Source organism: Suillus clintonianus, assembly GCF_016758775.1.
Source record: "Suillus clintonianus strain FC179 chromosome Unknown DEU56scaffold_2, whole genome shotgun sequence".
NCBI lineage: Eukaryota > Fungi > Basidiomycota > Agaricomycetes > Boletales > Suillaceae > Suillus > Suillus clintonianus.
In genome coordinates, this window is record NW_024539226.1 from 821,583 (window position 1) to 846,005 (window position 24,423).

Below are 24,423 nucleotides of genomic sequence, written 5' to 3' on the forward strand. Positions count from 1 at the left end.
ATCAACTATTATTATGCAGTCACGGGCCAGTTACTCGGGCTAGAGGTTTAAAGCACTAATCGTGCTTTCAGAGGGGTTTCGGTCTTCACGAAATGGGCCGTTGGAGTAGGGGGTCCTAGGGCAGGGGTAGAGCAGAAGACCCCATACGGACGATTCCGAGAGCTTAGTCAGCCAGGTTAGGATAGAGCAGCACAGCATGTCAGTAGCATCATCATTCGAGCACAGACAACCACGAGACGACGGCACCACTCCATCGTGGTGAACAGAGCGAGTTCGAACCAACCCAATTTCGCATCTAGTCCTAGCTCTCGCAATAGTCTTAGCCCGCAGCCTTGATCTAGCGTTACCGAATCAGAAATTCGAAAAAACTTCAATTTAAAACAGCTAACCAAACATTCACAGAAAACGCAGTTTATTACGTGCACCGCACCACAACAGACCGCAAGTATTACAAAAGAAGGGCTGTATCTACTCAACTCTTTTTACGTGGACATCTGATGCCTAGCACAGATAGCCTAAGACCCAGAACAGCAAAAGGGAAAGCGGTGACCAACACCCGCTCAAAAACAAACTGGTCAAATTGGTCAACGACAACGACCACAGCTTCCTCCCCATTAGACACCCCAGAACGCTTTAGCAGCTCATCGCTTAGCAGCATCGAAGACGACGACGATCGCAACAACATCCCCTTCCCAGAACTAAACGTCCCAAACCTAGACCTCCAACTACCAACGCTCAGATACCAACCGCTAACTCGCCACGTAAAAACAGAACCGCTCAAACCCACCCCCCCAACACCAGATTACGACTTAGCCAAATTCTTCGCGCTGTCACAGCCCAAACTCATAATGCCTACGGAAACCCCGCAAATCTTTCATGGAGACGGGCGCGCATCCGAGAACCCAGCCGACTTCGTAAAATCCTTCAACCGCGCAATGAGGCAACAAGCAGTAACAACAAGCAGCGACAAATTAGACGCCTTCGGCGACTATTTGGGAACTAGTTCACAAGCGGAAATATGGTTTAAAGCTCTCAGCTCCACAGATAAGGCTACGTGGACTGCGTTTGTAGCAGCATTCGAGAAACGCTGGCCACCAATCGTCATTGCGGAAAAGACGAAGGCAGAGTACGAGAGGGACTTATTAGACCATGTGCTGCAAAGCGCAGACGTAGGAAAGAAGACCACGCTCTATGACAGAGAGTGCTGGACACACGTCGCTTGGGCAGCGAACACACTCCAATTCGCCACCAACGCAGGCATCGAGCAAGGTACATCAATGATCTGGCAAGTCCGCAGCAAGTTACCAGACATCGTGAAAGACTTGCTCAAGGATGAAGAATACAAGAATTGGTCAGAGTTCACGAAAGCGGTGACGGAGTTGAAGGGAAGCAGACTAGCAGAAAAGCAAGAACAGAGCATCAAGCAATCACAGGAACTCAAGGCACTGCGCGCAGACCTAGCTCGTATTCAGCTACGTGCACCACCGCAGAACCCAGTCATAGCTCTTCAAAGCCAATTCAGCAAAATGGCGATCAATCCACCAACCCCATCGCTAACGTCGTCAGCTAACAACACGTATACTCGAGTACCAACCGCAGAGAACCAGCGAAACGCGCAGCCTCCATACATCCGTCAGACAACCCCATCCCAACAGCAAACCATCATTACAGACGACATGAGAACAACAGTCAGACAGCTCGTCGCAGCCATACCCCAACAACCAGATAACCCAAATGGCCAAGCAGTATACGCAAATCAGCTCGCGCAGTGGAATGCGAAATGGGGCGAGAACGCACGCGTTACACACGAGACAGGATATCCTCTCAAGCCAGGCACAGTGGCTATAGGTTCGAGTGAATGTTTTGGCTGTGGAACCCACGGACACAACGGACGCAACTGCCCATTACCAACAAACCACGCAGAACGACTAACACGCAAGGAAGCAGCGTGGCGTGCCATTACGAGCAAAGTCCTAGGAGCATTCAATCGCACTTCGGCGGTACCAATCTCATTAGTAACCAACCATATCCCGCAATACAACACAGCATGGATTGAAGAACTTGCTGAACAAGACGAGGGAAAAGCGGATGGGTCAGCGTAAAGAACCATACTACGCTGACCCAGAGAAAAACGGACCTTCACGCCAGAAGTAGTGTCCTCGCGTGTACGGAGGCATCACGCGAGGACATGGACTCATCCGCACTTCCCAAGCTTCAACCTACATCCATAGTTACTCATGTATCAGCACCACTTGACGCAATCAACACTGTTAACCTGTATTCAGTGGAACACGTCACAATAACTAAGGAGCACTTAGAAGCAAAGGAAGCGGTACCATTCATCCATCAAATCACACTCAACGGACCGAAAGGAGAAGCGGTTAGAGTACGGGCTCTCTTTGATGACGGGGCCATGGTAGCAGCCATGTGTACGTCAATATTCAAAAAAGTCAAACACCGCCTACACAATTGGGGCCCATCAGAAAGGAAGCTAAGAATGGCAAACGGAAGCATTGTCAATTCAGAGGCCAAATGGTCCGGAACAATAGAGATCAACGGCATCAAAGCAAAAGGGGATTTCGAAGTGTTTGATAGCGCAGGTGGATGGGCGTTCTTGTTTGGGAAGCCTTTGTTACAATCATTCAAAGCCGAACACAACTACAAGGCGGACTCAATCAAAATCGCGGACAACGCTAAGACGACAACCATCTACAATCAGATAGCGAACCCACAGGCATTACAACGTGAAGAACATGGCACAAGTCTCGCCCTAGACGTCAAGCAACAAAAAACCCCCAGCAGCGTAAAAGAACCAGTCGAACGTCCAGAACACATACCTATGGGACAGTGGAAGCCAACTACCGTAAACTCGAGACAACGAGAACAACGGAGATCACGCCAAATGTGGAGACGAGTCCAGAAAGCAGAGGACGACCAAGAGGTAGAGCCGAAAAGGAAGGAGAAGGATACAACACATAGTCAAACGCAGGGGAGCGAAAGGCTCCCCTCAAGGGAAGTCGAGCACGATATCTCACACCGCGAGCAGCATGAAGTTGACAATCCCAATCATGCAGCACCGATCCAAGTTCTCATCACCGATCAAAGCCAAGCAGAATATGAAGGAGAACTTATAGGCGAACTCCCAGAACCACAGCCGCAAGAACCCAACATATTCACAAGGCACACATGGCCTGACAACCCAGCAAGGATAGCGAAAATTATATCAGAGATCACGTTTGGAGACGACATCACAGCAGAAGAGAAAACACAACTAGAAGACTTCGTTCGACGGAACGCAGACGTCTTTGCGCTTTCTCTCAAAGAAGTCAAACCCATCCCTAACGCATTTGTTAACCTCAACGTCCCAGAAGCAGCAACGTTCAATCTACGCACCCATCAAAGACCACTAACCCCAGATCAATCCCGGTTCTTCAGCGCTCGCATCGACGATATGCTAGACGCCGGCATTATCGAACACGCGCCAGCAGAACATGTCAAATGTGCAGCAACCACCGTAATCGCACAGAAAGCTCACGAGGCTACAGGACTACCATGGGAAGAACTCAGACAGCGCATCAATGACCAGTGCAGAACAGCAGGGGAACCACCAGCGTTCGACCTCCCAGAACGAGAAGTAGACGCACCACCACCGGCACAACGAAAAGAAACATCAAGAAAATGGCGCATATGTCAAAATTTCGGGCAACTCAACAAGTTCACCGAAATAGCGCCTATGCCTCAAGGGGACCTCTTAGCGAAACAACAACGACTTAGCGGACATAGGTACGTATCAGTTTTCGACTTCGCATCAGGATTCTACGCTCTTCAGGTCCCAGAACAATGGCGTCCATACCTTGCTTTCTACGTAGAGGGCAGGGGTTATTTCTGGTACAAGAGAATGCCAATGGGGATAACAGGAGCTCCAACAATGTTCTGCGAAGCGGTCGCAATAAGACTTCAAGAATTCTTGGTGAGCTACACTATGGAAATATTCATGGATGACGGAGGTTGCTCGGCAGATACGTTCAACGAAATGATGGAGAAACTCGAGGCTATCTTCAAACGGTTCAAAGAGTGTAACTTCTCAATAGCGCCATCGAAAACACGTCTCATGGTCACCGAAACGGAATTCGCAGGCGCTACAGTAGGACCCACAGGAGTCAAACCCGACTTATCGAAACTCACAGCAATCGTTGATTGGGCGCAGCCAGAAGATGCGTTAAACTTAGTATCGTTCCTTGGACTTACAGGACACTATCGCTCACTAATTAAAGCATATGCCAAGCGCGAAGCGCCGCTTCGAGATCTCCTCAAGAACGTACCCCTTCCAGCGCAGTACAACAAGACTACCTACAAGAGAATCATGAATGCCTACAAACTCGCACCACACTGGAAAGCCGAACACACCCAGGCGTTCCTACACCTCAAAGCAGCAGTCACATCAAGACCCGTAGTACAAGGACCGCGATACGATGGGTCGCCATTTGTCTTAACGACAGACGGATGCGCAGAGGGCTTTGCGGCAGTGTTGTCGCAGAAAATCCGAACACAGACTCCAGATGGACGATGGGTAGAGAAGCTACACCCCATCGGATTCGCTTCGAAGCGAACCTCGTTAGCAGAACAACGGTATAAGTCTTATCTCCTTGAATTCGCTGCATTGAAATTCGCGCTAGATAAATTCTCAAATATTATTTGGGGTTTTCCAGTCGAAATAGAAACTGATTGTAACGCGCTAAAAGATACTCTACTCAACTCTAACCTCACAGCAGCACATGCAAGATGGAGGGAAGGCATCCTATCATATACCATCTCAGACGTCAGACACGTTCCAGGTCGACTTAATGTTGTCGCAGACGGGCTAAGCCGCAAGTGGGAAGGCCAACCACGTACACCGGGAGACGGCAGTGAATGGACCGTAAACGAAGATTGGGAAGCACGCACCGGGCTCATCAACGACGTCATGCACATATCAGAAGTCGACTCCACGATAGACGCACTACGAGTCCGCTTCGCTAACGAACCAATTTTCCAGGAGGTGATAGAAGCCATTCACGGTCTAGATCATCACGAGGACCTCGGCAAACGACGACGCGCGAAGCATCGAGCTTCAGAATATCTAATCAACGAAGGTAAGCTTTGGCGGTTAAAGGGGAGTAACACGACAAGGGCAAGATCAAGGGTAGAATGTGTTACCAAAGAAGAAGCCAAGGAACTAGCTAAGCAAGCCCACTCGGAAGGAGGGCACTGGGGTCGAGACGCGATCAAACTAACACTTTTAGATCGCATCTGTAGCCCGAAGCTAGACGCATCAATTCTGGAAGCAATCAAACACTGCGCTAAGTGCAAGAATTTTGGTCCTACTCACATACACTCACTGCTAGAACCGATTACCAGACGCCATCCATTTGAACTCCTAGTAGGAGATTATTTATCGCTTCCCAAAGGGAAAGGAGGGTACAGTACATTAGGAGTCTATCTAGACACGTTTTCCCAGCACGTTTGGGTATACAAATACAAAACGGCAGGGAGCGCAACCACTACGATCGATAGTCTAACGCGAATATCCAACACATTCATAGCACCCGAAACGTTTATGGCCGACGGCGGAAAACATTTTAATAATGATGTGGTGAGAGAATTTTGCACTTCGAGAACAAGTAAACTACACACCGTTGCAGCATATTCGCCCTGGGTAAATGGGTTAGTCGAAGGAACGAATAAGCTACTGCTTCACGTTCTAAAACGCTTATGCGCACCAGCGCTAGGAGAAGACGACGCGCAAGAAACATCGTGGGACAAGATCCCTAAGTCCTGGCCAGACCACCTCGATGACGCGGTTCACGCACTCAACCATCGTCTCCTCCCAGCTCTCAAGTTCTCACCGAAAGAACTATTATTGGGCTTAATCGTCAACACACCCCCGACACCGCTAGAAGAAAGCACGTCGATACTCAGAAACGTAGACGCATCGACACAGATTGCATACGTTGAGCAACAACGTCTGGACGGTTACGAGGAAGTGATCAGACACGCAATCAAAAGGAAAGCAGCCTTTGATAAAAAACTCTTACAACGAGGACCCGGGGAAGTTATTTTTAAAATTGGTCAATTAGTTCAAGTTTACCGCAGTGACCTAGATTATACATTCAAGACCGAACGGAAACTAATACCGAAGTGGTCCGTACCACGTCGTGTACAATCGAAGGAGTTAAACTCGTACAAGCTCGAAACTCTCGAAGGAGAAACGCTACAAGGGAACTTTAGCGCTAGACGCCTACGAGCGTTCACTCCCAGAACAGGAACAAAGCTCGCAAGAGACCAGGAGGCGTACGATGAAAAATTGACGATGAAAAAGACAGAACTTGAAAGAGAAAATGAGGAAGCAGAGCAATTAGTCGAGGAGGATGCAGCGGCAGAAGAAGACATGGAGGATACAGACGACGAGGACATAGAGGATCCAGGAGAAGAGATAGAGCAGTAGACGGCGTCGAGGGCGGCGCCGGTTGTTTTTAGGGGGGTGCATGGAGTAGGGGGTCCTAGGGCAGGGGTAGAGCAGAAGACCCCATACGGACGATTCCGAGAGCTTAGTCAGCCAGGTTAGGATAGAGCAGCACAGCATGTCAGTAGCATCATCATTCGAGCACAGACAACCACGAGACGACGGCACCACTCCACCGTCTTGTCAGCATGAATTAACTTCGTTAGTACTATGATCTAGGGGCCGCCTGTCTAGCAACTCATGATCAATTGAGGTGCGATACGTGTTTCAGCACTCACTGGAAGGCCGAGACCCAAGACCGAGCAGTCACCAACACTCGTCGAAGCGATCTTCATGGTGAGTTAAACAACTCGAGCTACCAGGTTTTTGAGCTTTAACCCTAACAACATTGTATCCTTCAGACAAAATTCTCATCAGGCTCCTCGCCTGCATTTCTCGGTGTTCCGTACGTGCACCCAAATTGGTGAATTGCAGTTGAAATAGCCTCATAATATAACACAGGAATCGCTGTTATTGTCATTACTGTGGTTTCTAGAACCTAAACTTCACCTTCACCGTATTTGAAAACCTCTACAGGACCTCCCACTGATTGCGTGACATTGATCACAACAGACTTCACATGACTTCAGTGAACCGCGTCGCAAGACGACGTATTTACGAACCTGTGATTTGCTACGTCCACCACCTGAGCTAGTCAGAGTGTTCATGTGTAGGCTTTCATTCGCCCCGCTTTGGAGGATTAATCTGCCGTTCAGCCTGCAACCGCGTGAACTTGCGTCGCCAAATGTACTGAGCAAACTCACGATGCAAGAAACGAGTTCGCGTTCACTGGGAGTCAAAGACTAGGTAAGTATTTCGAAGATGTGCAATTTGCGGACACCGACCAGACGCAATGTTTGCGTATACTCCAACCCATATGTCTAGAAAAGGTTCATTTTGTGACGAAGGACAGATATCCTGGTTCACTTACAATTCTGCTTCATTGTTAAGAACTGGTATTTCACGATCAGATCGGCACCGTACATCCAAGAAAGGATCTCTTACGAAGCTCATGACAAAGGCCACGACCAGGCTCAACATAACATCAGCCCCAACACGCCAGAAATGTCTTACCACATACCTGGTCATTAGGCCAGTTTCTGCGAGGTGTGGTGAGTCACATATACCAGAGAGTACTCAGTACTCACCGAGAGTCCACAGAACCAAACGGTCAATCATGGCCGTTGTCCTGTAAATCATTACAACGGAACAAATTGGAAGTAATGCAGCGTGCCTTGAAAAGGTCGACGACCGTTGCTTCCTCAGGTACCACGCCATAGACAGGGTAAGTGTCAGCTCACAAACCAGACGCGAAGTGAGCGAAAGCGTGATCAGTGTATTTTGATCATGTGCAAATTTCACAAGGTTTGTCATGAGGAAAGCTTTCACTGTCATCGCGAGTGCAATGGACTGAGCTGCTAGACAGAGTGCCAGCGAAAGAAGGGGGAGAAAAAGTGTTTTCGAAAGCTTCCACAATCGAAACGCGAAGGACGACTACATGCTGGTGAGTGTCTCCGTCAAATATGATGAAGGATCTTACCTCTACTAGTGCCCCTGTAATTGCAGTGAAGAGGATAGCCGCATCTGCTCCTAGTGGGAAGACCAACATCGTCAGAGGGTTGCCGTAGCCGCTGACAGCAAAATTCCACAGTGTCGCCGACACACAAATTACATGCGCGATCTGTGCTGCCCTATACAATTCAATTGGTCTGAGCAGGGAGAAAAGCTACATAAGCCACCCACAAGATGGCTGCTACCTGGAAACACGGCGTTCAGTCAGCGTCTCGTGTTTCGCATGCCAGTTTGACTGACCGTGAGCTTCACCACTCGACTATCGTTGGGGAAATGTGCATAATAGACGTAAGTCTGAACAACAAAACCGCCGAAGAGGCAGGCGTTGACGAGCGCACCCAACACCACTGGCCCCATCATGACGTATGCATCGAATGCAACAAAGGGAGGGAGGGCGTTCTGTGGGACGGTCACGGTGCTGAAATCCGTGGTATTCATGATGTGGTTGGTTATCTTGGTTCACTTCCCCGAGTTGTGTTAAATGACCTGTCCATATCTCGTATCTTCCACTCATCGCCACAGCTGATGCAGGCTGTCCAATTTAATCTTCTGCCTTCGATCACAAGGAAATTGATAAAAGCGAATATGGTGCAAAAACTAACCTCGTTTTGATACAACTGGTTCGGTAATAATGTCGTCTGGCGCCTTACGGTCATCATTTTAGTTACCATCCATGTTTGAGCACTTACTGGACAACAGTGGGCCACTGTACTCGGGTTATCGGAAGACCCATCCGGTCTGTGCGCTCGTCTCATTTATTCATAGACCAATATTGAGGCTCTGGCATGTCAGATGCTGATCACTTTGGCGATGATGGATGAACTTTATGTCGTGGTTTGAATTTATATACGGCAGTTCCCAGAGTTCTTCGATCTAGTGGGTATATTTTACATACTTCAAGGCATATATATAGCTGATTACATACCTCTTATGCATGACGAACCAGATAACCGCCAATAGGGTTCCAGACTTCAAGGAATTCCGGTTCCAAGGTCGAGGGTCGAGACCAACTTGAATCTCGTCGAAGTGATTTTCACGGTGAGTCGAAGAACTCGAGCTACCAGGATTTGGCGTCAAATATGATTTGATCATACACACGAAAACAAGGACAATATTTGCCAAATGAAAGTCGTGCAGTGGGAATCATAGGATTCACTGGTGCCTATGAAAGCGATAGAGTCCACCTACATAGCAGCGGTTCGCGTTTGCTAAGCGGTGGACATAAGTGCGAATTTTAGTTATTACATGTCACTTGCCAATTAGTTGCTGTGTAATTCTCACTAGCTATGCCACCACCTGGATTAGCCCGCCAGTTCACGCGATCAACAACTGACAGGCCATGCTGTAACCACGGATCTTCTGTGGGAGGTCACTGGTGATATGGTGGACCTCCAAAACATGATAATCATAAATCCCATCCCACGGGACAGCGAATCTAAGATTAGCTGATCATTGCAGTATAAGCAGATGGCATTCTTGTGGCATCGCGAGTCGTGGCAGTGAACTGATTCGTTCTAGCCACCAAAGATGACGGCATTTAGGGCAGCGGAATAGTTCCATGACCTCAAAGTCGCCCCATAATTAAAAAAAAAAAGCCGCGAGCCTCGGCGTAGATATATATCACTGAAAGTTTGAGGGAACGTTATTGTCAGCAAATGTTGCACTAACGCATTGATAATTATAACACCTAACATGCATGGACGACGAGACTGGAAGTTCTGAATACTGTATACATATTACATTGGTTGCAAAGTCCGACATTGTTGATACAGAGCATTGTGCTGGATGGATAAAATCATTTCAAGCATCATATCCAGGCGGGGTATCCGCATATGAATTCGACGCCGCCGGCGCGGAACCGGATGACGTATATGCAGCTGCTCATCCCGAGCAAATTAGAGAAATCGATACTATCTGGAGTGGTACTCACGCAAGTTCTCGTCGTCTTCCATGGCCGCCTGTCTCTTCATATAAACAACTCTTTCGCGCGTCTTCTCCAGTACGCTTACGAACTCAAACAAACCCCTGTCATAAAACCGGATCTCGACGCTCGTGCCGTCCGTAAGCCCACCATCTGGTGAAGGTCTGATATCAAGCACCACGTAATTAGCACCGAAGTAAGGCTGTTCGAATTTGCTAGATAGGATCGCGTCCAGCGGAACCGACAGCGATTCGAATGACGGCTTGGTCTTTCCCTCTTTGGGTGTTGTGAATATCAGCTGGAGCACATCGAAATCAGACCGATGCTAGAGACAAGTGACATTGAGAAGGAAATATGAACGTACTCGCTTGTTCGTCAGCCAGAGTTTTCCTCTCTCCTTCAAGTTCTTCACCCCGCCATTGCCTCCAGTGGCAGCAGTGCCCGAAGGTGGCGCGTCGGGTATGGTCAAGGAGAACTCTGCTTGGGAATCACGATCTATGGACATGATGGTAATCTCATCACGCAAGGGTATAGGTTGGTGCCTCCCATCCAGCATCGTCCAATCGAGTGCCATGGTAGAGATGTTGGCGCAACTCAACTTGAAGCTGCCAGCACTTAACCGCAGCGGCCAATTTGGATATGTCCTTCTCTGCAATGGGTGAAGATGAGCCAGAATATAGAAACGTCATGGCTACCTGGCGCAATGGTAGCGCGTTTGGCTTCGATTGCCAGCGGCACCAAAAGGTTGCAGGTTCGAGTCCTGCGGTGGTCATTTTTTTTATTGTTTATCTTGTGCTTATCATGCTCACGTGACCTTGTCGCGTTTCGCGACGAAGGCTTGCAGCTTGAAGACGCTTTCTACTTACTACCACGCCTGAACAGGCTATCCACATACTGACATCGGTCAGACGCGCCATGGCCACCATGCTACTCTCTCAGCATTCATCTAATCCTCTTGAAGTCGGTTCTTCTGATGTCCGCAACAAAGCTTACCACGAGGAATATGTCTCGGCACAGAATACAAACGGTGCCTTCAACCTCACGTCCGAGGACGGTCATGATGGCTTCGACAGGCCAGATATGGTTGAGTATCATAATCACCTCGCACGCCTTTATTCAAAACAAGGCGTCGTGCCCTCTACTATCAAACGAAAGCGTCACCCAGACGAGCTCCCGGTCGTGGATCTCGACGAGAGCATGGAGAGCGCTGACGATATGAACTTCGAAGTCCCGCATGATATGGGTACTCTCGACGACGACGACGAAGACCCTGAAGAAGACGCCGACGCGGATGGCGAGACAGACGAAGAGAAGACATTATACCTCAAACCACCGGAAGAACAACAGGAGATCCAACTAGAAATCGCCAATCTCAATAATGCTGTCCCATCATTGTCAGAGGACTACACTATCGTCGACCGCCTTGGAACAGGGACGTTCTCCTCCGTATACAAGGCCATAGATTTGGCCTACCATCATAAATGGGACAATACCGCGTGGCATGGTTACCATCCTCCCATATCCTCCGCACACTACCAATCAGCTCCTTACCCTCCTGGTACAAAAGCCTTTGTCGCCATAAAACGAATATATGTCACAAGTAACCCGGAACGAATACGAAATGAGATCTCGATCATGGAGGACTGCAGGGGATGCCGTCATACTTCCCAGCTTATCACCGCATTTCGACACCATGATCAAGTGGTCGCTATCATGCCATATACCCGCAATGAGGATTTCCGAGTAGGTACACCGGTTCACATATGGAAGATATCTTAACGTTAGTCCAGGAATTCTACAAAGACTTGTCTATGGCTGGTATCAAAGCATACTTTCGATGTATGTTCCGTGCATTGCGTGATATTCACGCCAGGGGTATCATACATCGGGACGTTAAGCCTGCGAACTTTTTGTATGATCCTCGAACAGGCATAGGTGCCCTGTGCGACTTTGGGCTCGCAAGCGTGAGCTGTGAAATATGGGCTTTAGGAATCTCTCATAACGCGATGTTTTCAGAGAATGGATGGATCGGTGCCGGTGCACGGAGCATGCTTACATACCTCTGCCACGCGGGAGCATCCTCACGGCAAAATAAGAGGGCGTAATGACTACGACGTCGACCTCCTGAAGAAGATGCAGAGGGAAGCCCGACAAAAAAGCTCGTGGTCAAGCGACCGTGTTGGTTATCCTGACAAGGATACGAGGTAAGCGTTCGCCTACAAGTCGTACGTCTGCTGACCTTGCGAAACAGAGCACCCTCGAAAGCAAATAGGGCTGGGACGAGAGGCTTTCGGGCACCTGAAGTCCTTCTAAAGTGCAGTCAGCAAACCGGTGGTACGGCATGTCATTCTTAGTCAAACGCACTGGCTGAACCCATACTGCCCAGCCATTGATGTTTGGTCTGCTGGTATGATTCTTCTCTTTTTCCTGGCGGGAAAATTCCCCCTCCTGCAGTCCAGCGATGACATAGAAGCACTCATGGAAATCGCTACCATCGTCGGTCGACAGAAAATGGAGAAAACAGCGATCCTGCATAGTAACTGCGCGTCTAAACATATGTATTTCAACTAATGAGTATTGTACAGGTCGAACGTTCGCGACAAATGTGCCTTCAATATCGCAAGAGGGCACAAGCTGGCGCGAATTCGTTGAAAAACAAAATCCTAACATATTCAAACCTTCCACACCAGACCCTCGATATTATCCCTACAATGACTACGAAACGTCCCCTGGCGGGTCCAACTATCCTCCTCCATCGTCTTCATCGTCATACGGCTACAGACATACCAGTTCCTCTCGATCACGCTCCGTCACGCCCACGCGCGCCAGTACGCCAGCGCCTGACTCGCACCGAGCCGACGTCGAAGCTGCCCTTTCTCTTCTCGCGGAGGTAATGCATCCCGAATCAACGCGTCGCATTACACCGCGAGGCGCACTATACCATCCATTCCTGGCAGACCCATCGGAGCCTGAAGACGACGATCTATTCCCACACCCGTTTGGTGATGGCGTATGTGGGAAGTGGCATTACGTGGACGAGGGAACGGATGAGCAGTGTGTAGTTATAATTGATGAGGGTACGGAAAAGGGGAGGAGAGTGATGTCTGGAGAAGGAATAGCTATTGGGAGGTGGCCGTGTGAGTTCCATAGGAACGAGTGTTATGAGGTGTAAGAGGAGTAAAACAATTTATGTTTTTATTGGAAGGAGAAGGGAGCAAAAATAGAGTGACCACCGCAGGACTCGAACCTGCAACCTTTTGGTGCCGCTGGCAATCGAAGCCAAACGCGCTACCATTGCGCCAGGTAGCCATGTGTTTAAGTGATTTGGGTTGCTGCATTAGATACCACCAACAAGCATGTCAACATAAAGGTTTGTGTTCCCCGAGCTGCCGCATCACCAGCGCCGCTCATGTCTTGGAGAGCAGCGTAAAGTTAACCCCCCCATGAACATTCAAGACGGATTCCGTTCTTGGTCTCTTGCACTACTCAAAGACCCTCTAATTTTTCAATTAACCCCGCTTACCATTTTCGTTTTACTCCCGCTTATTGTCCTGCTCTCCATCCAGGTAGTATTCAGCCTTGGATCCTCGTCAGCCACCTGGCGGTTAGCTATGGTGTTTGAGAGCTTCTCATTCAGCTTTCCATGGAACTGGTCATCATCCTCCGGGAACCCACACGAAACTAAAAAGCTCAAGAAGAAAGTGTTACGCACCCGTAGCGAACAGATCGAGCTTAATGGGAATGCAGGTCCACGTACGTACCTTCTCTCATGTGATACTCAAACTGCTGCTAGACATCAGTTGCAGAGTACAAAAATGATTTTCATGATGGTTATTACCCCGGTCTTGTCAATATATCTGGAACGTACTGCTTCATGAATTCAACTATGCAGGTACAGTACTCGGTCTAAATCATCATCCTCTCCCATTCACCCCAGTACAATCAGGCTATGGCCTCCTTGTCCTATCTGCTGCCTTATCTCTGGCACACGCAAGCCAAGGCCATTCAACTTGACGTACCATCACCCGTCGTGGACGCCCTCTTGGCTTTGCTCCAAGGTCTGTGTCATCATACAGCATCCAGCTGTGTACTTGACAGGGATACCTATAGACCTCAACACACCTCGCACCGCTTATCACTCAATCCGTCCACTCGACATGATCACCGCCCTTGTCAATCACTCCCCAAGCAAACACAACTCCCTATTTTCCTCTCGAGAACATCAAGACGCACAGGAATTATTCCAGCTCGTTTCCGAATGTATCAAGAAGGAAGTGGCCGCCGTTGATAACGAAGGTCACCGGGACCGTGGTCTAGGTGGACTCTCTCAAGTCCGCAATGACGCTAATAAGGAGATTGGGAAAAGCGTGTTCGATGGCCTCACAGCGAACAGACGCAGCTGCGTCGAGTGTGGCTACACAGAAGCAGTCATGCACTTTGCTTTCGACAGCTGGCAACTTGCTGTACCTCGATACGTCGTATGTGTTCCTGATTTGGCTATTGATATGCCTTAACTCGCATACAGGCAAGCTGTCACTTAGAGGATTGTCTTGCGGAGTACACCAAGCTTGAGATGCTGAACGATTGCATATGCCGTAAATGTTCGATGAAGGCCACGCACCAGAAGCTCAGGCAAGAGGCAGACCGGTTAGCAGCAGCGGTGAACGCAGACCCTACCGCCTCCATATCGAAGAAGAAGAGGGTGAAAGATGCTAGAAAACTAGAGCTCAGAGTGCAATCTGCCTTAGATCATGGTCGACTAGAGGAGGACGTCAAGGGCGTCAAGCTGGAGAAAGTGTTCAGCAGAGCATCAACAAAGCAAGCCATGGTCGCAAGAGTAAGTCTGAGCTTTTTATGTGCCCCCCGAGTCTCTAAGACGTTCTGCAGCCACCTCAAGTTCTTGCACTGCACCTCAATCGATCTCTCAGCTACGGCCACTATGCTGCTAAGAACACAGTTCGCATTCTGTTTCCCGAGGTTCTAGATCTCACACCATTTACAACTTCTGGCAACCTTTCCACCAAACCTTCTGTTCCTATTTCATCACAACCGCCCCTGCTTCCTCGTTCCACAACTCCTACACCAGCCACATACGCTGTGCAAAGGACCATCTACCGTCTTTCTGCGGTTGTGTGTCATTACGGCCAACATTCCTTCGGCCACTACGTCTGCTACCGGCGTAAACCACGGCCTGTATCCTATGGATCGCGGCGCTTCGCACCACCAAGACTCGCTGACCCACTTGGCTGCGACTGCGAAAGGTGCCAGCGATACGGGCCCGTGCGCGACGATGACGAAGCCGTCGACTCCATGTACCGCCCTGGCCGGGGATGGCTACGGATTAGCGACGACTCAGTGAAGGAATGCGGAATAGAGACAGTGATGCAGGAGGGTTCTGGGGCATTTATGCTCTACTACGAGCGCGTGGTACAGTCGCGCCCTGGCATTTACCCACATCACAACTCACCACGAAGCTCAGAGGAGACACTCAAGCCGCGCGTGAACGGGTCAGCAACATCGCTTGCAAGTTTGATGGTAGATGGGGAGGTTGTAGAGAGCAGGGGGAGAGGTTTGATGGGTCCGAGAGTTGTGAGAAGCGTAGTGGCTGGGAGAAGAAGTGTTTCGGCTGCGCGACGGGACCGAGAGTCTCTATCTGCATCAACTCCATCTCTAATGAACGGAAGCGCTGTCCCTTTAACAGCAAATATGTCACAGATTTCTCTATCAAGTTCATCCACCAAGTCGACGTCTTCCTCTCTTTGGGCATCAGCACCGGACATCATGCATCAACGTGCGTCATCTTCGTCTTCATCCCTTACTGCTCGTCCACCAGGATCTCGCCATCCCAAATCCCCTCTGCCTACGCATCCCTCACCTGTTGTTGACCAGAAAGCATGACAGCTTTTCCATAACCCCCATATTATCATATAACTTGTTTATTATGCTCTTGTATCTTTAGCATAGCCTAGCCTGCCACATGTTGAGATCCCCACTAACTTACTTAGCCATGTGTGTCGGTACTCCTCGTTGAATATCGACTAGATTCATGTTACCCACACCGTTCAACAATGCATATCCGTCCATAATCATAATGCGGTGCACAATGAGTTCTACGAGTTCTCGCGAGACCCGCGATTGTCGCCACGTCACGGTGATGGAATACACCCCTGCCATGCGGTCGTTCGAATCAGAATGTGAGAAGACAGCGGTTGACCAATCGATCATGTATATGCCAAAGTCATGCCATTTCTTGCCACGATCATCCAAAGTACGTTGTGACCTAATGTCTGATATCAAAATACCTCTAGTCATCATCGTAGATCCATCAATTGAATAAAAGAAAGAACCTCCACCATGCCCAGCATCGCGTCCACCAGTGGCCACCGCGAGCTATGTACCATATTGAGCGTCGCCCCACGTCCGAAAGCAAGAGCACCATGACCATGTCGACTTGGCCGGGGAGGGTAGATACTTATACTTAGATAATACAAAAATCGACAGTCCAAACCAAGGGGAGAAATGGGAAGCCGGTGATGATCACCAGTAGATTCGGCGTTCAATGGTGCGCTGTTTTGCGACGACAGGTCGGCTGTAGGAGACTGTTCGCCTGACGCGGGTGACGGTGGGGTACCTGTTGGTTTGTATTGTGTTAGATAGTGGATTTGGTGGTGAGAGATATGCCAGCTGTACCATGCTTGGTAGATTTCTTGCGAGGCTTCCAGCTGGACTTCGAGGATTTGTCGGCCCTGTGATGTGGGATGAGCTATGATAGTTTTTTATGGAGGACTGTCGGGGCTTACAGCGAAGTCGACACGTGAGCCAACGACGAGGCCCTCTTGACGACCGTAGCGGTCGTGGTTAACGGCGACGATGTCACCAGGCTACAAAAAAGTATCGTTAGTGCTTACGCGGTGCTGGGAAAAAGCAAAAAAATCACCGTAATGTCGCTGCTAATAGGGAGCGATGCGTATTCCTCGTAGATGGCCATGGCGTCGGCGACGTGGGCGGGATTTGAAGGAGAAAAGGTGGGTATGGAAGAATACAAGGGTTTGAGGATGGGAGAATTAAATAGACAAAAGGGTGGGTTTTTATAGATTAGATGTCCGGTCAACGACCTCCGGAAAAGGTGAGGCAAACACGAGGCAGGGAATTTGCCAACACCAGCCAATACCTCGTTTCCTCTTGTTCCTTGCTGCCGAGTTAAATCCGGATCCCGGATTCACGTAAATTGCAATAAACCGTCTCATTCTCGTGCTCAGCGCTGTCGTCGTTTTTGTATGTATTCGACTTCGTAACGACAGTCGTGGACGCTGGAAGAACAAGACTGCTGCCAGGCATAGATACCTCCGCGGCATCAAATCAAATCAACACAATGGACAAAAATCGGCTACGGAAGGCGGCACTCCATTCGTGGATCTCCAGTGAAACACAAGGACAGGAATATAATAATGCATGTATGGATTGTTAGCTACAATTGAGTGTAAACCAAAATATGGGGCGTGCCTTGAGCCCTTGAGCTATCGCCTGGGCACGGGGAAATGAATGTATGTATGATCAGCCATGGAAGCGTGTCGTTCAGAATACATTGATGAATCTGTCTCGTAGCTTCACCAACCACTGGCGTATGATATCTCGAAACCTCAAAGGGTAGGCCACGGATGCATCAACTTCCGCACAAGACTCGACTTCAGAAAGTAAAGAGGCACCTGATCTGGCGTGTATCTCCCTTCTTCTCTCTGATATCCCACGTAGAATGTCCTCCCCACAAACATCATATGCCTTGGCTAATTCGGCCTCCCGAGAATGATATGGGCGGCGCACAGAATATGGCGCAAGGGCATTGTATTTACGCACCAAAGAATTCAAGTCGGCGACGGCTGTATCATGGTAAGAGCGCTCTCGTTCTTCCCACTCGCGATCCCGCAATGATGTCACTCTGTCAAGCGACAATGAAGGCAACATCGCCGCTGGTTGCAACATCGTTAAAGTTCTAATGGCGCGCCTTGTCCACGACTGCTTCAGGACATTGCGGAATGCGTTTACTGCAGTCTCGAGCTCTGCAATATTAGAATAGTGGTAAACTTGACAATCTCACCGATATGGTATAAGCCACCCACCGATTTGGACTTCGACCCATGGTGGAGCTGCCCCGTTCCTCTGGACAATCCGGTTCATGAGAAACTCTTCTCTCGCAATGAAAGGGTTATGCTCGTCGCTCAATCTGACTATGGGCTGACCTCGCCCTTTAATTTTGTCGAAATGTCCGGCAGCTCGAGCTTTCTGTCTTGAGATGTAAGCACAAGATGATCCCGAGCGAGTGACGGAGCCAACCTGTATCTTGTCCTCTATCAAAGCCTGCCACCCCTTCATACTGACAGGGTTAGGACGAGCAGCGTGTTGCCCCCCGTTGTTCTTCAAGCCTAAACGATAATCCAATGTCGACTCTTTAGCTCTGGACAATCGCCCTGCATGCTCTTTTCGTCTTGCAAGCTCCCTCTCTGTCTTTCTAGTGTGCTCGCCTGTCGTAGCATGGACGTCGGGCGTGCGTGCAGATGCAGGTGTGAAGTTACCAAGCTTAATGGATGCGGATGCATGAGAAGGGGTCTTGTAAGTGGTAAGCCATGGCTTGTGACCCTCTACAGAAGGGAGCAAAGGTTTATTTGCAAGTTCCTGCCACGTTCGGGTAGACTGTTCGACGGCAAGGGCTTCCGTGTGCACTTTTGGCGGCGCCTCCTTCAGCTTCACGTCAGCGGTCCTGATAGACCCCGTGCGCATAGGCTTATATTTGTCAACGAGCATACGCAGTACAGCATCCTGTATAGACTCTTCGCCTGTCCAGTTTACATCCCGGCTCTGCAGTCGATGAATGTTTGAAATGCTTGGTGACGGGTTTCGAGCTTCTTCTGCTTCCTCCTCTTCTGCATCCGCGAACAGTTTTTCGCTCGCGCATTTGTGATTTTCTGCGCATGTGGCAGAGAAGCTATGAAAATATCTTCGTGGTCGTGGTGATGCCTGGAGGAGGCTCGATAAGCGGCTTGTCATGAATTAGGAGGATTGTTTGGCTCAGTTTGTGCCTGTCGAATTTTGAGCGTAGCCCCGCCCGCCGTTGGATTAGAGTCATTAGACCTCCGAGTCTCGGTAAGCCCCCGATACATCCTTCACATTCAAACTTTGCTAAATTTGACTGATGCACAAGTTACTACACATTGCAACATGCTGTAGTCGCTGCACCTGCCGCCATGGATCTTTCTATACTTCCGCCCATAAACCTGACGATTGTGATTGCTTTCGTTGTGCCATACATATGTATGTATCTCATAAGTACCTTGCACGTACCTATGAATCAAGCTCGTTTCATGATGGACGATGCCTTTCGCTGGCACTTGCACGACCCACGCTCCCAATGCCCATTTATTTATTACGTGGTGGAATGATTAGCGCTTTAGTGTGGGTACTGCAGGGTACTGCCTCAAGATCAAGGGTATTCGACTTGTTGAATTGTTAATTGGGGCCATCGTTTCGTACCCCATTGCGTCACAAATACCTGAGGACCTACTCTCTTCTCCAACCTCTACTTCCCTCAGGCTGATCCCAATCTTCGACTGTTGGCAATGAGCGAAGACCATAGGCCGAAACACCCTCCAGAGGCCTCCAGAGAAACAACCGCCGGTGAGAGCTCGGTACGTGTCTCATGAGATCACTGTCGACGAGCGCTAACAAAAACACCCTTCCAGCCCCATGGTGGACTCCGTCAGTCTATACGGAAATTTGGGAAGAGTGTGACTAAAAAAGTTTCTGTACGTTGACGCGAATGCTGTGTTTACTTTCATCATGGCTGATATTGTGCAGAAACTCAAGCGTTCCCGTAACTACTCCCCTGCTGTCCAGAACATCGATCATCAAGGTGCTTCATCGAATCAGAATATTGAGGTGCGTGGACATTATTTCGATCTTTCACATGTCTGAGGTCCACCAAGGATGCGTCGCGTCTGCATCCTTCCGATGGTGACAAGCCCATCACATCTGAGAATCCCAGTGACTGTGTGAATCAAGGAGCATCCGGAGAACCTGCTTCGAAGGTACTTGCACCAAACGATCTAGTTTTCGTCTCTAAATTCTGGTTGTCGTGCAGGTTCTCGATGCCAATTCTGGCTTGGGAGAAATTCCTGATTCCCAATTGGTTAAGGCTGAACTTCGGGCTACCCATGAGGCTTCAGCACACACCAAGCGCCTCGGGGAACGTGCGACATCTGCAGTGTCCACCACCAAAAATGCCCAAACAGGTCTTGCTACTGCAGACGATGTCCAGACTACATATCTCCAACCCCTCAAGCTTTTTGACACTGCTATTGGGAGGATCGCGGATGTATGGGCTACTCTCCTTTCTTGGGAGCGGACTAATCAAGTTGCTTAGGTACATCCATATGCAAAGATGGCGCTGGGCGTGCTGTCCGCTGCATCCACAGTACGTGTGGTTTTGCCCTCCTGTCCAGCAGTTGTTGACTCTGTGCAGATTATTCTCGCTCAAGCAGAACGCGATCAATCAATGGACCGTCTTCTCGAGAAATTAGATGCAGTTTACGGCTTCATATCACAAGACGATACTCTTGGCCAAATTGCATCGAAGGATTCCAAACACGATATCGTTGGACGGATCGCCCAGCAGACTCTAGAGTGCGCACGTTTCATCAGGGATTACTCGGAGACAACGAGCTTTTGTGAGTGACGAGTTATTTCACTTCGCACATTATAGACCTTATACAAATATTACAGGGAAGAGACTCGGAAAAAACGTTGTCTCGGAGACGGATGATATGATTACGAAGTACAACAACGCTTTGGATGGGCTTATGCAACAATTTCGGGACCAAGCCATTCGGGACGTAGCCGATCTCGTCCAGTGTACGGGTAAGTGTTCAACGTACTTCTGATTTGCATCCACTTAAACCCCTTCAGGTGAAACACTGGATCTCAGCGGTATGGCTTACGCAGCGGGCGCGGGATTAGATACCAGGAAACAATGCCTGCCAGGGACGCGCACAGCCATTCTGTCCCAGATCACTGAATGGATCAACGACAGCGGAGATGCTGCTCAGCGTGTGCTGTGGCTATCTGGCCCTGCAGGCAAGGGCAAATCAGCCATCGCTCACACCATCGTTAACTGGTTCAACGACATGGGAGGGCTCGGTTCATGTTTCTGCTTCGACCGGGGCCGTGAAGCCGACAAGCGTCACGAAAAGGTTTTCTCCACCATCGCTTGCGATCTGGCTGACCATGATCCGGAGATGAGACGAGCATTGGCGAACACCGTAAAAAATGACAATGCGCTCAAGAAGACGCTAGATATCAACCAGCAGTGGAGCAAGCTTCTTGTGGAACCGCTAAAGAAGTCTTCTAGGTCAACTGTTGGGCCTGTCTTGATCGTAATTGAAGCACTGGACGAGAGCGGCGGAGTCGAGACCCGGCGCGACCTTCTACGCATACTTGCTGGAAAACTTCGGGACAAAGGCCTTCCCAAAATCACTGAACTTCCATCCAACTTCCGGATTCTCGTTACGTCCCGCCCGCTACACGATATAAATGAGGGGTTCGAAGGCGCTCAACATATTCTACGGTTGTCCATGGACGATATTCCACAGGATGTCGTGAAGCGCGACATCTCTGCTTACGTATCTGAAGAGCTGACTGGGCTGTCAGATTTTCAGGACAAGGAGTTTACATTGCTTGCTGCGAAAGCTGATGGATTGTTCGAATGGGCGCGTCTTGCCTGCGAACACATCAGGGCTAGCCCTCCTGGTACACACAGAATGCGTCGCTTCGATGCTGTCGTGAACCGCGGTGATGGAGATCGCAAAAACTTGTTGTACGAAATGTATCGGCTCATTTTAACCGAAGTTATGAACAGGGATCAATATAACGTTGAAGAGTACCAAGAAGCACTAGTAGGGTTTCGTTCCGTGATGGGACAGATACTTGGCACGGCCGAACCACTCCCTTTCGATTCCCTCAATGCCATGCGGAACCATTTTCCAGACCGAAGCAGGCGTGACAATATGGATATAGTCAAACATATGGGATCCCTCCTCAGCGGCACCACGAATTCGTATACCCCCATCCGACCTCTTCACGCATCCTTCCACGAATTCCTGACAGACAAATCACACAGCGGAGAGTTTTTCGTTGAGGTGTCGAAGGTTCAATGCGACCTTGCATTTGCGTCACTTCGAGTGATGGAACACAACCTTCGCTTTAACATATGTGAATTGAAGTCTTCATATATCCCGAATTCCGAAGACACAGGGCTGCCTCAACGGGTCGAAACATGTATTACCCCACATCTATCCTATTCATGTCGATTTTGGGCTACACACGTACGAGCATCGGACTTCCACACGGAGCTTGCAAAGGAAATCAAATCATTCTTCGACAATGAGCGGCTGCTCTTCTACATTGAAGTACTCGGGCTTCTGAATGCACTCAGCAGCGCAGGTGCTGTGTTTCCACTCATTTCCCACTGGCTGAAGGTAAGAATACAACTACCTGGCGGTGTCAGGCGAAGGGCTTACGTGCGAACACAGGGACAATCCGGATACGGAGATCTCTTATCCGCCGCAATGGATGTGCAGAGATTCGTCCAAGTCTTTGGCGGGATGATCTTGCACAGCACACCGCATCTATATGTATCAGCGTTGCCATTTTCACCCAGCAAATCCACGGTGGCTACAAGCTTTGCCGGCAGGTTTCCGAACACTCTTCATGTGATTCATGGACGTCTTGTGAACTGGACGGCTATTCAGACCGTGATCAGCGGGCACACTGATTCGGTTTGGTCAGCCTCGTTCTCCCCCGATGGCACTCGCATCGTGTCTGGTTCTGCGGATCACACTGTCCGGTTGTGGGATGCAGCAACAGGGCAGCCATTGGGCGAGCCCTTGCGAGGGCACACTGGTTCGGTTTATTCAGTCTCATTCTCCCCCGATGGCACTCGCATTGTGTCTGGTTCACAGGATCACACTGTCCGGCTGTGGGATGCAGCGACGGGACAGCCATTGGGCGAGCCCCTGCGAGGGCACACTGGTCCGGTTTCGTCAGTCTCGTTCTCCCCCAATGGCACTCGCATCGTGTCTGGTTCACAGGACGACACTGTCCGGCTGTGGGATGCAGCGACGGGGCAGCTATTGGGCGAGCCCTTGCGAGGGCACACTGGTTTGGTTTATTCAGTCTCATTCTCCCCCGATGGCACTCGCATCGTGTCTGGTTCACAGGATCACACTGTCTGCCTGTGGGATGCAGCGACGGGGCAGCCATTGGGTGAGCCCCTGCGAGGGCACACTGGTTCGGTTTATTCAGCCTCATTCTCCCCCGATGGCACTCGCGTCGTGTCTGGTTCACAGGATCACACTGTCCGGCTGTGGGATGCAGCGACGGGGCAGCCATTGGGAGAGCCCTTGCGAGGGCACACTGATTGGGTTTTCTCAGTCTCGATCTCCCCCGATGGCACTCGCATCATGTCTGGTTCACAGGATCACACTGTCCGGCTGTGGGATGCAGCGACGGGGCAGCCACTGGGCGAGCCCTTGCGAGGGCACACTCGTTTGGTTTCGTCAGTCTCGTTCTCCCCCAATGGCACTCGCATCGTGTCTGGTTCACAGGATCTCACTGTCCGGCTGTGGGATGCAGCGACGGGGCAGCCATTGCGCAAGCCCTTGGGAGGGCACACTGGTTCGGTTTATTCAGTCTCATTCTCGCCCGATGGCACTCACATCGTGTCTGGTTCTGCGGATCACACTGTCCGGCTGTGGGATGCAGCGACGGGGCAGCCATGGGGCAGGCCCTTGCGAGGGCACACTCATTCAGTTTATTTAGTCTCATTCTCCCCCGATGGCACTCGTGTCGTGTCTGGTTCACAGGATCGCACTGTCCGGCTGTGGGATGCAGCGACGGGGCAGCCATTGGGCGAGCCCTTGCGAGGGCACACTGGTTCGGTTTATTCAGTCTCATTCTCCCCCGATGGCACTCGCATCGTGTCTGGTTCTTGGGATCACACTGTCCGGCTGTGGGATGCAGCGACGGGGCAGCCATTGGGCGAGCCCTTGCGAGGGCACACTGGTTCGGTTTATTCAGTCTCATTCTCCCCCGATGGCACTCGCATTGTGTCTGGTTCTTCGGATCGCACTGTCCGGCTGTGGGATGCAGCGACGGGACATCCATTGGGTGTGCTCTTGCAAGGGCACACTGATTCAGTTTATTCAGTCTCGTTCTCCCCCAATGGCACTCGCATCGTGTCTGGTTCGGAGGATCACACTGTCCAGCTGTGGGATGCAGCAACAGGGGCAGCCATTGGGTGAGCCCTTGCGAGGGCACACTCATTCGGTTTGGTCAGTCTCGT

At 50.1% G+C, this 24,423-nt stretch overlaps 6 protein-coding genes and 2 non-coding genes across 8 annotated transcripts; 3 read left to right on the forward strand and 5 right to left on the reverse strand.

The window, feature by feature from the left end:
• Positions 1-6,642: 6,642 nt before the first annotated feature.
• DEU56DRAFT_975927 (uncharacterized protein) lies at positions 6,643-8,551 on the reverse strand (the record flags this gene model as incomplete). Its single annotated transcript, XM_041359588.1, has 11 exons — positions 6,643-6,838; positions 6,904-7,115; positions 7,165-7,258; positions 7,306-7,330; positions 7,387-7,422; positions 7,473-7,494; positions 7,547-7,641; positions 7,690-8,035; positions 8,082-8,232; positions 8,285-8,298; positions 8,354-8,551. The coding sequence occupies 10 exons, from the start codon at positions 8,549-8,551 to the stop codon at positions 7,041-7,043; spliced, it is 1,056 nt and encodes a 351-aa protein (XP_041215325.1). The 3' UTR covers positions 6,643-6,838; positions 6,904-7,040.
• A 1,178-nt stretch (positions 8,552-9,729) lies between these two features.
• On the reverse strand, positions 9,730-10,710 carry DEU56DRAFT_766674 (uncharacterized protein). Its single transcript, XM_041351101.1, has 3 exons — positions 10,399-10,710; positions 10,044-10,332; positions 9,730-9,990 (listed from the first exon to the last, which is right to left on the reverse strand). The coding sequence occupies exons 1-3, from the start codon at positions 10,606-10,608 to the stop codon at positions 9,914-9,916; spliced, it is 576 nt and encodes a 191-aa protein (XP_041215326.1). The 5' UTR covers positions 10,609-10,710; the 3' UTR covers positions 9,730-9,913.
• Positions 10,711-10,723: 13 nt separating this feature from the next.
• Positions 10,724-10,806, forward strand: DEU56DRAFT_t11. Its single transcript has one exon. It is a non-coding gene; the product is annotated as a tRNA-Arg (tRNA).
• Positions 10,807-10,889: 83 nt separating this feature from the next.
• On the forward strand, positions 10,890-13,267 carry DEU56DRAFT_766676 (kinase-like protein). Its single transcript, XM_041351102.1, has 6 exons — positions 10,890-11,777; positions 11,825-11,998; positions 12,051-12,238; positions 12,286-12,368; positions 12,421-12,570; positions 12,620-13,267. Exons 1-6 carry the CDS (start codon positions 10,950-10,952, stop codon positions 13,204-13,206), a joined length of 2,010 nt encoding a protein of 669 aa, XP_041215327.1. The 5' UTR covers positions 10,890-10,949; the 3' UTR covers positions 13,207-13,267.
• Positions 13,261-13,343, reverse strand: DEU56DRAFT_t14. The gene has a single exon. It is a non-coding gene; the product is annotated as a tRNA-Arg (tRNA).
• Positions 13,344-13,645: 302 nt separating this feature from the next.
• On the forward strand, positions 13,646-15,932 carry DEU56DRAFT_867795 (uncharacterized protein; the record flags this gene model as incomplete). Its single annotated transcript, XM_041355449.1, has 6 exons — positions 13,646-13,787; positions 13,841-13,926; positions 13,981-14,092; positions 14,145-14,512; positions 14,560-14,871; positions 14,922-15,932. 6 exons carry the CDS (start codon positions 13,646-13,648, stop codon positions 15,930-15,932), a joined length of 2,031 nt encoding a protein of 676 aa, XP_041215328.1.
• A 513-nt stretch (positions 15,933-16,445) lies between these two features.
• On the reverse strand, positions 16,446-17,331 carry DEU56DRAFT_231646 (uncharacterized protein). Its single transcript, XM_041345194.1, has 4 exons — positions 16,972-17,331; positions 16,835-16,915; positions 16,725-16,780; positions 16,446-16,665 (listed from the first exon to the last, which is right to left on the reverse strand). Exons 1-4 carry the CDS (start codon positions 17,020-17,022, stop codon positions 16,572-16,574), a joined length of 282 nt encoding a protein of 93 aa, XP_041215329.1. The 5' UTR covers positions 17,023-17,331; the 3' UTR covers positions 16,446-16,571.
• Positions 17,332-17,541: 210 nt separating this feature from the next.
• DEU56DRAFT_937463 (uncharacterized protein) lies at positions 17,542-19,076 on the reverse strand (the record flags this gene model as incomplete). The annotated part of the gene is made up of 3 exons (XM_041358831.1): positions 17,542-18,091; positions 18,152-18,314; positions 18,366-19,076. The coding sequence occupies 3 exons, from the start codon at positions 19,074-19,076 to the stop codon at positions 17,610-17,612; spliced, it is 1,356 nt and encodes a 451-aa protein (XP_041215330.1). The 3' UTR covers positions 17,542-17,609.
• Positions 19,077-24,423: the final 5,347 nt, after the last annotated feature.

Excerpts from the sequence above, each read along its gene's own strand:
- DEU56DRAFT_766674 (XM_041351101.1), bottom strand. The coding sequence starts at position 10,608 with ATGGCACTCGATTGGACGATGCTGGATGGGAGGCACCAACCTATACCC. Across the intron at positions 10,333-10,398 it reads TCTGGCTGACGAACAAGCGA|CTGATATTCACAACACCCAA; the intron begins GTACGTTCATAT and ends GATGTGCTCCAG. Across the intron at positions 9,991-10,043 it reads GGAAGACGACGAGAACTTGC|CTGCATATACGTCATCCGGT; the intron begins GTGAGTACCACT and ends CGGGATGAGCAG.
- DEU56DRAFT_766676 (XM_041351102.1), top strand. The coding sequence starts at position 10,950 with ATGGCCACCATGCTACTCTCTCAGCATTCATCTAATCCTCTTGAAGTC. Across the intron at positions 11,778-11,824 it reads CCCGCAATGAGGATTTCCGA|GAATTCTACAAAGACTTGTC; the intron begins GTAGGTACACCG and ends ACGTTAGTCCAG. Across the intron at positions 12,571-12,619 it reads GAAAACAGCGATCCTGCATA|GTCGAACGTTCGCGACAAAT; the intron begins GTAACTGCGCGT and ends AGTATTGTACAG.
- DEU56DRAFT_231646 (XM_041345194.1), bottom strand. The coding sequence starts at position 17,022 with ATGGCCATCTACGAGGAATACGCATCGCTCCCTATTAGCAGCGACATT. Across the intron at positions 16,781-16,834 it reads GCTCACGTGTCGACTTCGCT|GGCCGACAAATCCTCGAAGT; the intron begins GTAAGCCCCGAC and ends CCCACATCACAG. Across the intron at positions 16,666-16,724 it reads CAAGAAATCTACCAAGCATG|GTACCCCACCGTCACCCGCG; the intron begins GTACAGCTGGCA and ends ACAAACCAACAG.